Below are 12,368 nucleotides of genomic sequence, written 5' to 3'. Positions count from 1 at the left end.
GTGTCTGGATGGTGACTGTATCATTGTGTGTGTCAGGTTCCTATAAGGTGTCAGGATGTCACTGTCTATTTCTCCATGGAGGAGTGGGAGTATTTAGAAGGACACAAGGATCTCTACAAGGACGTCATGATGGACAATCAGCCGCCCCTCACATCACCGGGTAAGAGGAGACTTTATTGTAAAGGAGAGAGCAGTACGGAGGCTCCACCTAGACCCCCCATCATCTGATAAACACATAGAAACAATGTATTCAGTCAGTGTGTGTGTTTCCTACAGGTGGATCCAGTAATGGGAACCCACCAGAGAGATGTCCCCATCCTCTGTATTCCCGGGATTCCACACAGGAAGATCACACCATCCCCCACCATCATCAGGTAGATGAGGAACAATCACTGATAGTATCATTAGGATCTGTACATTATCTGCATTGTTACCATTGATGTCATTTTTATTATATATTCAGAGTGGAAACCTGAGAGATTCTAAAGTTGAGGTTAAAGAAGAGATAAAAGAGGAGGATGATGAGGATGGAGTGATGGAGGAAGAGTTTCCAAAAGAACCCAAAGATCTGTACCAGGACACCATGGTGGAGTCGTCCAGCTACAGAAACCCACCAGAGAGATGTCCCCGTCCTCTGTATTCCCGGGATTCCACACAGGAAGATCACACCATCCCCCACCATCATCAGGTAGAGGAGGAACAATCACTGATAGTGTCATTAGATCTGTACATTATCTGCATTGTTATAATTGACGTATTTTTTTTATATATCTTTCAGAGTGAAAATCTCGGGGATTATATTATTGTTGTTAAAGAAGAGTATAAAGAGGAGGATGAGGAGTATGGAGTGATGGAGGAGTTTTCAGAAGGACACAAGGTTTTGATGGAGCCACCTAATACCAGGAACCCACCAGAGAGATGTCCCCGTCCTCTGTATTCCCGGGATTCCACACAGGAAGATCACACCATCCCCCACTGTTACAAGGTCAGTGGGATAGAGCATCTAGAACATGGACTCATGGAGATGATGTGTGCATGCTGAGCTTATATTTTATCAATGAATTTTTATTTATTTTTCTTGGATTAGGATGAAGATCTGAGAGATATAAAAGTTGAGATTAAAGAAGAAGAAGAAGAAGAAGAAGAAGAAGAGAGGTATGTGAGGGATGATCAGCAGTCTATGGAGGAGGATGGAATAACGGGGACATTTATAGAGGAGGACACTCCTACAGAGATCAGCACAGGTGGGTCATTAACACTAAATACATTCCTCCACCCATACTGCTCACTGATTGGTCCAGAGTAGGGCGGGGACTGTGAGATATCAGCCTGTAATCCCCTGGTCACTTTCCTGAGCTGTGTTCCCGTCCTGTATTCCTGTATTTCTCACGGATAATCTTCCTTCTCTGTGCTGCCGACACAATTTATGTATCTAGACTGGATTTATGGAGATTCTGGGGATCAGCTGGCAGCAAAATTTTGATTGTCATCATAGACATTACTAGACCTAGGCACCTGGGACATGTATATTGGGCCACCTTGCCCATACATGAGTCTAGTAAGATCTCGGAGCAATACTTCTGGGGTTACTTGCTCTGTTGTCTGCTGGCTGTGCCGGGTGGAGGGATATGTCTGTATAGTCTCAGACCCAAGTCACTGAGTGCAGTCTCAGGAGATGGGAGGCAGCGGTGTGGGACCTCTGCAACTTGTCTCAAGTAATTGTTGAAGCTTCCGCTGATTACTGAATACCAATATTATTAGTCCTGACCCTTATGCCCCACGAGCAGATTTTCCGTCAGAAAAATCTTGGATGTTTTTTTCAATGGAATTCCGCTCAAGCTTGGCTTGCATACACACGGTCACAAAAAAGTTCTCTGAACTTTCGACCGTCAAGAACGCGGTGACGTACACTATGACGATCCGAGAAAATGAAGTTCAATGCTTCCGAGCATGCGTCAAATTGTTTCCAAGCATGCGTAGTAATTTTGCGTGTCGGAATTTCTGAATTTCCGATCGGAACTTTTTCCGACCGAAAAATAGAGAACCTGCCCCCAATATTTTGCAGGCTGGAATTCTTCCAGGAAAAGTTTGATGGAGCATACACATGGTCGGAATTTATGACCAAAAGCTCACATCACATCCGACTTTTGCTGGTAGAATTTCTGATCGTTTGTATGGGGCTTTACACTATATAATTTATATTGTACATTACATACTCCTGACCCCTGCACTATATACTCTATGTTGTATATTACATCATTCTGATACTATATAGTCCTATCTGTTGTATCTTATACAATATGTTGTACATTACCTAGTCCTGACTTTTGCTTTCTCCCCTCTACCCACTGCTATATATACATATAATACAGAGCATTGAAAATGTATGCATACCCCTTGAAATGTTCCACATTTTGTCATGTTACAACTAAAAACGTAAATATATTTTATTGGGATTGTATGTGATAGACCAACACAATGATACATGATTGTGAAATTGAAGAAAAATCATAAATTATACAAATATATATATATATATATATATATATATATATATATATATATGTGAAAAGTGGGGGGGGGGGGGCGCATTTGTATGGTGCCCCCGAGTCAAAACCGTGTAGAACCACCTTTCATTGTAATTACAGCTGCAAGTCTTTTTGGGGATGTCTCTACCAGCTTTGCACATCTATAGAGGGACATTTTTGCCCATTCTTCTTTTCAAAATAGCTCAAGCTCTGTCAGATTGGATGGAGAGCGTCTGTGAACAGAAATTTTCAAGTCTTGCCACAGATTCTCAATTGGATTTAGGTCTGGACTGTGACTAGGCCATTCTAACATATGAATATGCTTTGATCTAAACCATTCCATTGTAACTCTGGCTGTATGTTTAGGATTAGGGATGAGCCGAACACCCCCCGGTTCGGTTCGCAGCAGAACATGCGAACAGGCAAAAAATTTGTTTGAACATGCGAACACCGTTAAGGTCTATGGGACATGAACATGAATAATCAAAAGTGCTAATTTTTCAATTTTATCCCATAGGGATATAGGGATGTCCACGTGCATCAGAGGGGGGCAGGGTCACTCGGGGACATCACCGCGTGGCCCCGCCCTCAGTTATAAAAGAACTGATACCTGAGAGGATAGTCATTACGGCGGATGCCTCCCATGGAGGCGGATCAGTGGCGGCGTGCTGCTTTTTTTTTTTTTTTGGTCCGTTGGAGCGAGAGAAGAAGATGAATGGACTTCGTGGGACATTTTTATTTTTTTATTTTTTAATGAAGGACTTGTCTCAAGCCATGTTATGTCATTTTTTACTATTTTCACACTTTTTTGTGAAATGGTAGGGGTACATTTGTACCTCGTTATCATTTTACATGGGGGGGAGGCTGGGATCTGGGGTCCCCTTGTTAAAGCCCCCCACCCGCAGACCCCCACAACCACCGGGCAAGGGTTGTGGGGATGAGGCCCTTGTTCCCATCAGCATGGGGACAAGGTGCTTTGGGGGGGCACTCCAAAGCACCCTCCCCATGTTGAGGACATGTGGCCTAGTACGGTTCAGGAGGGGGGGGCACTCTCTCGTCCCCTCCTCTTTTCCTGCGGACTGCCAGGTCACGTGCTCGGATAATGGTCTGGTATGGATTTTTGGGGGGACCCCCACGCCATTTTTTTTTCAATTTTGGCACGGGGTTCCCCTTAATATCCATACCAGACCTGAAGGGCCTGGTAGGGAATTTGGGGGGACCCCGACACAATTATTTTGAAAAATTTTGGTTTGAGTTTCCCGTTAATATTCATACCAGACCCAAAGGGCCTGGTAATGGACTGTGGGGAATCTCATGCCATTTTTTTCAATGACTTTTATGTGTATTGCCGGAACCGACAATTTATTACAGCCGCGAGTACTTTTAAATGACTTTAGAAATGTCATTTTGTGCAGGTACTGTTGTAAACACGGAAAACATGCGCCACTTTACAGGCATACTATAGACATCCCCCAAGTATGAAATTTAAGGGAATATTTCACTTTTATTGTTTCACTGTAAGCATTATTAAAATCACTGCTCCTGAAAAAACGCCCATTTTTAAAACTTTTTTTTTGCATTGATAAATGTCCCCTGGGGCAGGACCCAGGTCCCCAAACACTTTTTATGACAATACCATGCATATAAGCCTTTAAAATTCTCACTTTTGATTTCTCCCATAGACTGTTAAAGAGTGCTCCACGGCTTTCGAATTTGCCGCGAACACCCCAAATTGTTTGCAATTCAACGAACAGGCGAACACCTGATGATTGATTTGAACTTGCGTTCGACTCGAACATCGGACTCATCCCTATTTAGGGTCGTTGTCCTGCTGGAAGGTGAACCTCCGCCCCAGTCTCAACTCTTTTGCAGACTAACAGGTTTTCTTCTAAAATTGCCCTGTATTTGGCTCCATCCATCTTTCCATTAACTCTGACCAGCTTCCCTGTCCCTGCTGAAGAAAAGCATCCCTACAACATGATGCTGCCACCACCGTGTTTCATGAAGTGTTCAGGGTGATGTGTAGTGTTAGTTTTCCACCACACATAGCATTTTGATTTTAGGCCAAAAAGTTAAATTCTGGTCTCATCTGACCAGAGCGCCTTCTTCCACATATTTGCTGTGTCCTCCACATGGCTTCTCACAAACTGAAAAGTAGACTTCTAATTACTTATTTTTCAACAATGGCTTTCTTCTTGCCATAAAGGTCAGATTTGTGGAGAGCACGACTTATAGCTGTCCGGTGGACAGATTCTCCCACCTGACCTGTGGATCTCTGCAGCTCCTCCAGAGTCACCATGGACCTCTTGGCTTCTTCTCTGATGAATGCTCTTCTTGCCCGGCCGGTCAGTTTAGGTGGACGGCCATGTCTTGGTAGGTTTGCAGTTGTGCCATACTCTTTTCGTTTTCCGATGATGGAGTGAACAGTGCTCCGTGAGATGTTCAAAGCTTGGGATATTTTTTTATAACCTAACCCCGCTTTAAACTTCTCCACAACTTTATCCCTGACCTGTCTGGTGTGTTCCTTGGCCTTTGTGATGTTGTTTGTTAACAAAGGTTCTCTATTAAACCTCTGAGGGCTTCACAGAACAGCTGTATTTATAGTGAGATTAAATTACACACAGGTGGACTCTATTTACTAATTAGGTGACTTCTGGAGGCAATTGGTTACACTAGATTTTAGTTAGGGGTATCAGAGTAAAAGGGGGCTGAATACAAATGTACACCACACTTTTCACATATTTATTTGTAAAAATAATTGAAAACCATTTATCAATTTCCTTCCGATTCACAACTATGTGCCACTTTGTGTAGGTCTATCACATAAAATCCCAATAAAAAATATATTTATGTTTTTGGTTGTAACATGACAAAATGTGGAAAATTTCAATGGGTATGAAAACCTTTTCAAGGCACTGTATGTATTCTCTTTTGTTACACCCATTTACTACCAGCTGGACGTTTTATATCTGATGATGAGAGACTTTTATTTCTTGATAATAATGCAATAACATCCTCAAACTTTGGAAACTTAAACAGAAAGTGATAATGAGGGAGGAGTCAATAACCCAATGATGGGGGTCTTCAGGATCAGTCCAGTCTTCATCTTGGTTGTTCTCCACCCATCCTCACTCTCTGACCTCTGGTGGGGCTCAGCCCCGCTGTTATTCATGACTAAATCATGGACTAAATAAGGAAGTGCAGGACTTCTTGTGTTGGGAAGATGGCAATGAGTGATAGAGGGGGGGGGGACACTCGTCCTATAATCCCCTCATCACTGTCACTCCTATAAAAGACAGTTCTCCTTGTTTCCTCACTCTCTGACTAAGGTCCATGAATAAAGAAATGATCTGGTAGGAGATCAGAGGACCCATTTACTAGTTACCTTGAGGGGGGAATTGTAAGATCCTCAGAGACAAAGCTGCCTGATGTGGGCGGAGTCCTGGTTTAGGGGAACCAATCAGCTCATGTCTAGTAATAATCTTTGTATTTCTATTTTAGTAGATGGACGGGAGATGAGGAAAACCTCAGAGGATTGTCTCACTTTGTCTCCAGACTGTAAAGTAGAAGATGAGGACATCACACAGTATAGTCCAGGAGAAAACCCGACTACCTCAAATGTCCATCCGGCACCACACAGTGTAGATGGACCATCGTATTCCTCTTATCCTGAGGAACCTCAGACTGTGAGGGACGGGGCCGTCCTTCCAACAGAGAAGAAGCTTTCCTGTACTGAGTGTGGGAAGTGTTTCCATTCTAAATCAAGTCTTATTGTGCATAAAAGATCTCACACAGGGGAGAAGCCGTATTTCTGTCCTGAGTGCGGGAAATCTTTTTCAGATAAATCCAATCTATACACACATCAGAGATTTCACACGGGGGAGAAGCCGTATTCCTGTCCTGTGTGTGGAAAATGTTTTCTAACAAAATCAGGTCTTGTCAAGCATCAGAGATCTCACACGGGGGAGAAGCCGTATGCCTGTCCTGAGTGTGGGAAATGTTTTGCAGATAAATCCAATCTACAGAAACATCAAAGATCTCACACAGGGGAGAAGCCATATTCCTGTCCTGAGTGCGGTAAATGTTTTTCACAGAAGTCCAGTCTTTACACGCATCAGAGATCTCACACGGGGGAGAAGCCGTATTCCTGTCCTGAGTGTGGGAAATGTTTTTCACTGAAATCCAGTCTTTACACACATCAGCGACTGCACACAGGGGAGAAGCCGTATTCCTGTTCAAAGTGTGGGAAATGGTTTTCACAGATGTCCAGTCTTTACACACATCAGAGATGTCACACAGGTGAGAAGCCGTATTCCTGTTCTGAGTGCGGGAAATGTTTCTCACGGATGTCCGATCTTTACAGACATCAGAGATCTCACACGGGGGAGAAGCCGCATTCCTGTCCTGAGTGAGGGAATTGTTCCTCACTGAAGTCCTGTCTTCCTGTACATCAGGGGTCCCACACAACCCTCGAGGTGTATTAGTGACTTGAGTGCAGGAAATTTCTTTTATATTAATTTTTCTGGACCGCACACCCTGATATACACCTCATATATACTCCATGTCTGCATCGGGTTTGGTCCAGTATTTTTAAATGGATCTCCATACTTTATGACCATCTGGTGGTAGCTCTCAAAATTAATGGCCGGGTCTCTGGGGCCTTTCCAATGTCCAGGGCCACCAGGTAGGGATGCCCCCTCTCCATGGGGCTATTTGTACTCCTGATGGAGCCATTGGCAATAACCCTATGCTCTAACCCTCACATTCAGGGAATTCAGTCTGAAACCACAGCCTTATATTCAGAAGACATAGTCCTTTTTTAGGGGACACAGGTCCATCACTGCCAGCAGCCTTGTCTACCTTGGACAGCTTCTCTGTAGTGTTCGGCCTGAAATTAAATTGGTCTAAAGTTCTCCCCTTGCTCTGACATCCAGGATCGGGGGATGGTCTTGACGACCTCTCTCAAGTGGGTCTCTCAGGTTAAATACCTAGACTTGATTGGGACTAATTCGGTGACGGATTATATTGCTCTAAATGTTTCCCCACTTCTTAATATTCTAAGTGTCCTGGCCTCCCCACCCGTACTCCCGGAGTCTATGGGTAGCTACCCAGGCAGATAACCTTTTTCTGCGCACACAATAATTGACTGCTGTTTCTTGTTTTTGGCACATTGCAGATTTTAATATAGACGTGAATGACACATGTGATATGCGGTAAAACTGAAAACAACAAGAATAATATAACATTATCATACAATAGTAAGCATCATATGAAATAATAACTCCTTTCCCTGATAGCCTGTGGAGGAGGAAAATTAATATTGCTTACCTCCGATGCCATGGATGGGGAGAGATGGCATCTAGGCTGCTGCCATGAGATTGAACATGTTTATCCCTGTGGCTGTTTCACTTCCTGACTAAAGAAGATATGACGATTTTTACATCACTTCCTAAGTGGCTGGATAATTTCTCTCATAAACTATATTAATGTTTGGCCAGTAGGTGGCACAAGCGTAACAGCTAACCTAGAACAAACATAATTTATAGCTTAATAATGCAACAACACAATATACAAATTAAATGACAAAGTAATTCTCTTTTCTGTGGCTCAGGAGAGAGAAAGATATCCTGGAGACATAACACTAAGCTAAATGCTTTGCAGAATCTCCCACTCTCATTAATCTGTAAAATCAACCTCATTAAGATGAACATCTTGCCTTTATTCTTATATATACTTAGAAATTCCTAAATTTGGACCCCAAAAGCAATCTTTAAGTTCATTGATAGTATCCTTTCTTCATTTTTTTTGGCATGGTGGGACACCCCTCCTCCAGATGGCAGCAGCCGTGGAGGTAGGGAGGTTTGGCAGTTCCAAACTTTTTTAAGTATTTCTGGCAGGTCAATTGTTTTTTGCCCATTGCTGGTTAACTACCCCCTTTTGATGATGCCGCCGTGTCCCTGGAAGCGGCTTGCTTGGGATCCTATGAAGTTTTGACTCATCTACTATACAGGGGTTCCAGATCTCCCCGTGATCTCACTAGGCGTGGGGTGTGGTCTCTGGTAGTACATCGGAGAATCCCTCTAAGTTTTCCACACATTTACCGCTGTGGAAGAATTCAAACTTGCCTAATTTTTACTCATACCCTGATCCAATAGCCTGGGCAAAATAGGGTGTCAAAACGTTGCAGCATGTTGTAGTCAATGGCTCCCCGAGGTCCTTTAATGATTTAATGGTGCTTTATCACCTACCCAACACCCACTTCTTCAGGTTTTTACAACAACGTCACTCCTTTCAGCCCCAATTTGGCACCGGTCGCATAACCCTAGAAGCTGGCGACATGGAGTTATTGCTGAGGGATGATTCAGTAGTCAACCCATTGTCCACTATTTACAGAGACCTCTTTCCAGAAACTGCTTTGCTTCTACGACCCTGTAGAATGGTTTGGGAAACAGCGGCTCCAGGATTGGATGAGGAGGAGTGGGAAGAGACCCCTTAATACACTTTACATTTTTGCATAGGTTATATTTTACACCAGCTGGACCAGCCAAGCTGTTTCAGAAATCAGTCCTCCCTTTGTTGGTTGTTCCACACCAGCTGCAGATTTCCTTCATGTCTTTTGGGATTGTCCAGCCATTGGTCCCTTTACAGGCATGGAAATAATTGGTAAATAAAGCAGTCTCTCTGTATAAAGCTACATATTGGAGTAGGGGGCTTTTACTAAGTTTGAAAAAGTGTGGGGTGGGTGGCTCTCCTCTGTTGATGCTGTTTCCGATTGATGAGTATGTGAACCCAAGTCCATTGCTGTAGACTGGTATATTCCTCCTTTTCCGGAGGGTTGATATCATCTCCAATTGTTTTGTCATGCAAAATTACTGTATGTTCCTTCATGTGATGGGGGAGGGGGGGATATGAATGTTGATATAACCATGTACATTTGTTGTGTGGGGTGCCCGTACTTCACTGGTCACGGGTCTCTCACCTTTGAGGTGGCCTCAGTTCATCATACGTTGATGGGGCTACTTTTGTCCTGTTTGGTACTGTTCTTTTTGTGTTCTTAATTTATTTTAAATTTTTTTTATGTTTAATGACAGCTTTGGTAATTGTTATGCAATGTTATGTTTTTAATTTCAATAAAAAGAATAAAAAAAAAAAAAAAAGATATACTCCATAGCTGATCTTCATCATGTTAGAAACAGTTCATAAGGAGATCAGAGATCACCAAAGACATGGATGAAGTGTTGTGCCGTTTTGGCTTTTCATTGGCTGAGTACATTTTTAGGGGTGTAGAGAGGTAAGTAGAGCCTTGAAATGAAGGACATCACCTTCAGAATGTCTGTCTTGTCTGTGTGACATTTACTGATAATGATATAGCAGGTTACAGAGCTAGAAGCTGTGAGATCCGACATACACTATATTACCAAAAGTAATGCCTTTATACACACACACACACATGAACTTTAATGGCATCCCAGTCTTAGCCCTTGTACACACGGTCGGACATTCTGACAACCAAATCCGTTGGATTTTGTCCAACGGATTTCATCCGAAACTGTTGCATACACACGGTTGGACAAAGTTGTCGGAAAATCCGATCGTTCAGAATGTGGTGGCGTTATTACATTATGATGGGACTACGTTCAGGCTAGTAGCCAATAGCTTTGGTCTTGGAATTTGATCTGAGCATGCATGGCACTTTGTCCAAACGGAATTCTCTACAAACGATCGGACAAAGTCCGATGGGACCATGTTGTCAGAACATTGTATAGCCCAGCTCTAAAACTTTGTTGGTCGGTTATTCCGATGGAAACAGTCCGATGGAGCCCACACACGGTCGGATTATCCGACAACACGATCCGTCGGAATGTCCGACCGTGTGTACAAGGGCTTAGTCCGTAGGGTTCAATATTGAGTTGGCCCACCCCTTGCAGCTATAACAGCTTCAACTCTTCTGAGAAGGCCGTCCACAAGGTTTAAGAGGGTGTCTATGGGAAGGTTTGACCATTCTTCCAGAAGGGCATTTGTGAGGTCAGGAACTGATGTTGGATGGGAAGGCCTGGCTTGCAGTCTCCTCTCTAATTCATCCCAAAGGAGTTCTATTGGGTTGAGGTCAGGACTCTGTGGAGGCCAGTCAAGTTCCTCCAGAAGAATCTAAGCGTCACACGGCAGAAGACTCCCACAGAGGCTCCCACTCACACAGAAAAAAATTGTGCGTATGGCACGGAGAAGCCGGAGCAAGATGCGGGATGAGAAGAGCGGAGGAAGAAGAAGATGGAGAAGAAGTTGGAGAAACAAGAATATATATATATTGGTATGGTTCGGGGGGAGCTCTATCGCCCCCCCTTTCCTGTGGCCTGCCAGGTTGCGTGCTCAGATAAGGGTCTGGTATGGATTTTTGGGGGGACCCCACGCCATTTTTTTAAAAATATTTGGTGCAGGGTTCCCTTTAAAATCCATATCAGACCTGAAGGGTCTGGTATGGAATTTAGGGGGACCCCACACTTTTTTTAAAATTTTGGTTTGGGGTTCCCCTGTGGGGAAATTCAGTACAGTTTTTATCAATGTATTGCGGACTGACAATTCATTATAGCCACAAGTAGTTTTAAATGACTTTTTTTCGTTTAGAAATGTCATTTTGCTGTCAGACTGTTCTAAACACGGAAAACATGCACCCCTTTACAGACATACTATACACAACCCCCAGGTATGAAATTTAAAGGAATATTATCACTTTTTATGACAATACCATGCATATAAGCCTTTAAAATTAGCACTTTTGATTTCTCCCATAGACTTTTAAAGGGTGTTCCGTGGCTTTCGAATTTGTCGCGAACACCCAAAATTGTCCGCTGTTTGGGGAACTGATGAACAGCCAGTGTTCGAGTCGAACATGAGTTTGACTTGAACATAAAGCTCATCCCTGTTGCAGAGCTTTTTGGCACATAAGTCAGTGCTGGGACCGGACCCCCAACCCCCGAGAGCAGCAAACGTGATAGACCAGACTCCCCCCAATGACCAGACTGGACCCCCATCACAACTGGACCAGACCCCTTACGATTGAAAGAGACAGCAGGTGACCCAGGGACCTATAGCAGAGGCAGAATGGAATATTGTGGTGCGGGAGTGGGTGTACTGACGACAGTATCACCCCACGCAAACAGCGGGACTGGGAGGTGGAAGGCTGACGGGGAGTGGCGGCAGGTAAGTGAAGTGCAGACCAGAGGGAAAGTGTGTGAGACTGATTGGAGAAGTGGCAGCACTGAAGGTTACTGACTGACTGACTGCTAGTGTCAGATTACAAGGGATAGCTGTGCAGTGACACAGAGACACAAACTACAAAACCTGACTGACAGTGTATGTGAGTACCTGAGCATTGTGAATACCTGAGTATCGTGAGTACCTGAGTATTGTGTGAGTATTCTGAGTACCTGATATTGGGTGTGTATTGTGAATGTCTGAGTATTGTGAGTACCTGCGTATTGTGAGTACCTGAGTATTGTGTGTGTATTGTGAGTATCTGAGTATTGCGAGTACCTGTGTATCGTGAGTACCTGTGTAGTGTGTGTGTTAGGACCTGAGTTTTGTAAAGTGCACGTGGGCGGTGAGTGCACGAGTGCTGTGAGTGCACGTGTGAAGTGAGTATGAGAGCATATTAAATAAGGGCATTAGCCAGTGCATCCCATTGGGTAATACATTTAGAGAGCTAATAAAAGCAGCATTAATGGCTTAACTCCAATGTAAAAATGCATATAAACTCAGAGAAGGCCTTCACCAAATACAAGGTTGAGGGATCATCATCAGCATTCCATATTTACAAAGAATGCAACAAGAAATGTAAGGGTG

At 43.6% G+C, this 12,368-nt stretch overlaps 1 protein-coding gene across 1 annotated transcript in view; it reads left to right on the top strand.

The window, feature by feature from the left end:
* Window positions 1–424: 424 nt before the first annotated feature.
* LOC143989634 (uncharacterized) overlaps window positions 425–12,368 on the top strand; it is a 566,499-nt gene continuing 554,555 nt past the window's right edge. Inside the window, exon 1 of the mRNA XM_077489883.1 lies at window positions 425–688. Within this exon, the coding sequence (XP_077346009.1) occupies window positions 440–688 (249 nt within the window). The 5' untranslated portion in view covers window positions 425–439. The remainder of the gene's footprint in view (window positions 689–12,368) is intronic.

This window comes from Lithobates pipiens, unplaced genomic scaffold (assembly GCF_037356315.1).
Source record: "Lithobates pipiens isolate NorthernLeopardFrog02 unplaced genomic scaffold, aLitPip1_a1.2 Scaffold_18, whole genome shotgun sequence".
Classification (NCBI taxonomy): domain Eukaryota; kingdom Metazoa; phylum Chordata; class Amphibia; order Anura; family Ranidae; genus Lithobates; species Lithobates pipiens.
Note: the sequence above shows the minus strand (reverse complement) of the source record. Positions and strands in the feature narration are given on the sequence as shown.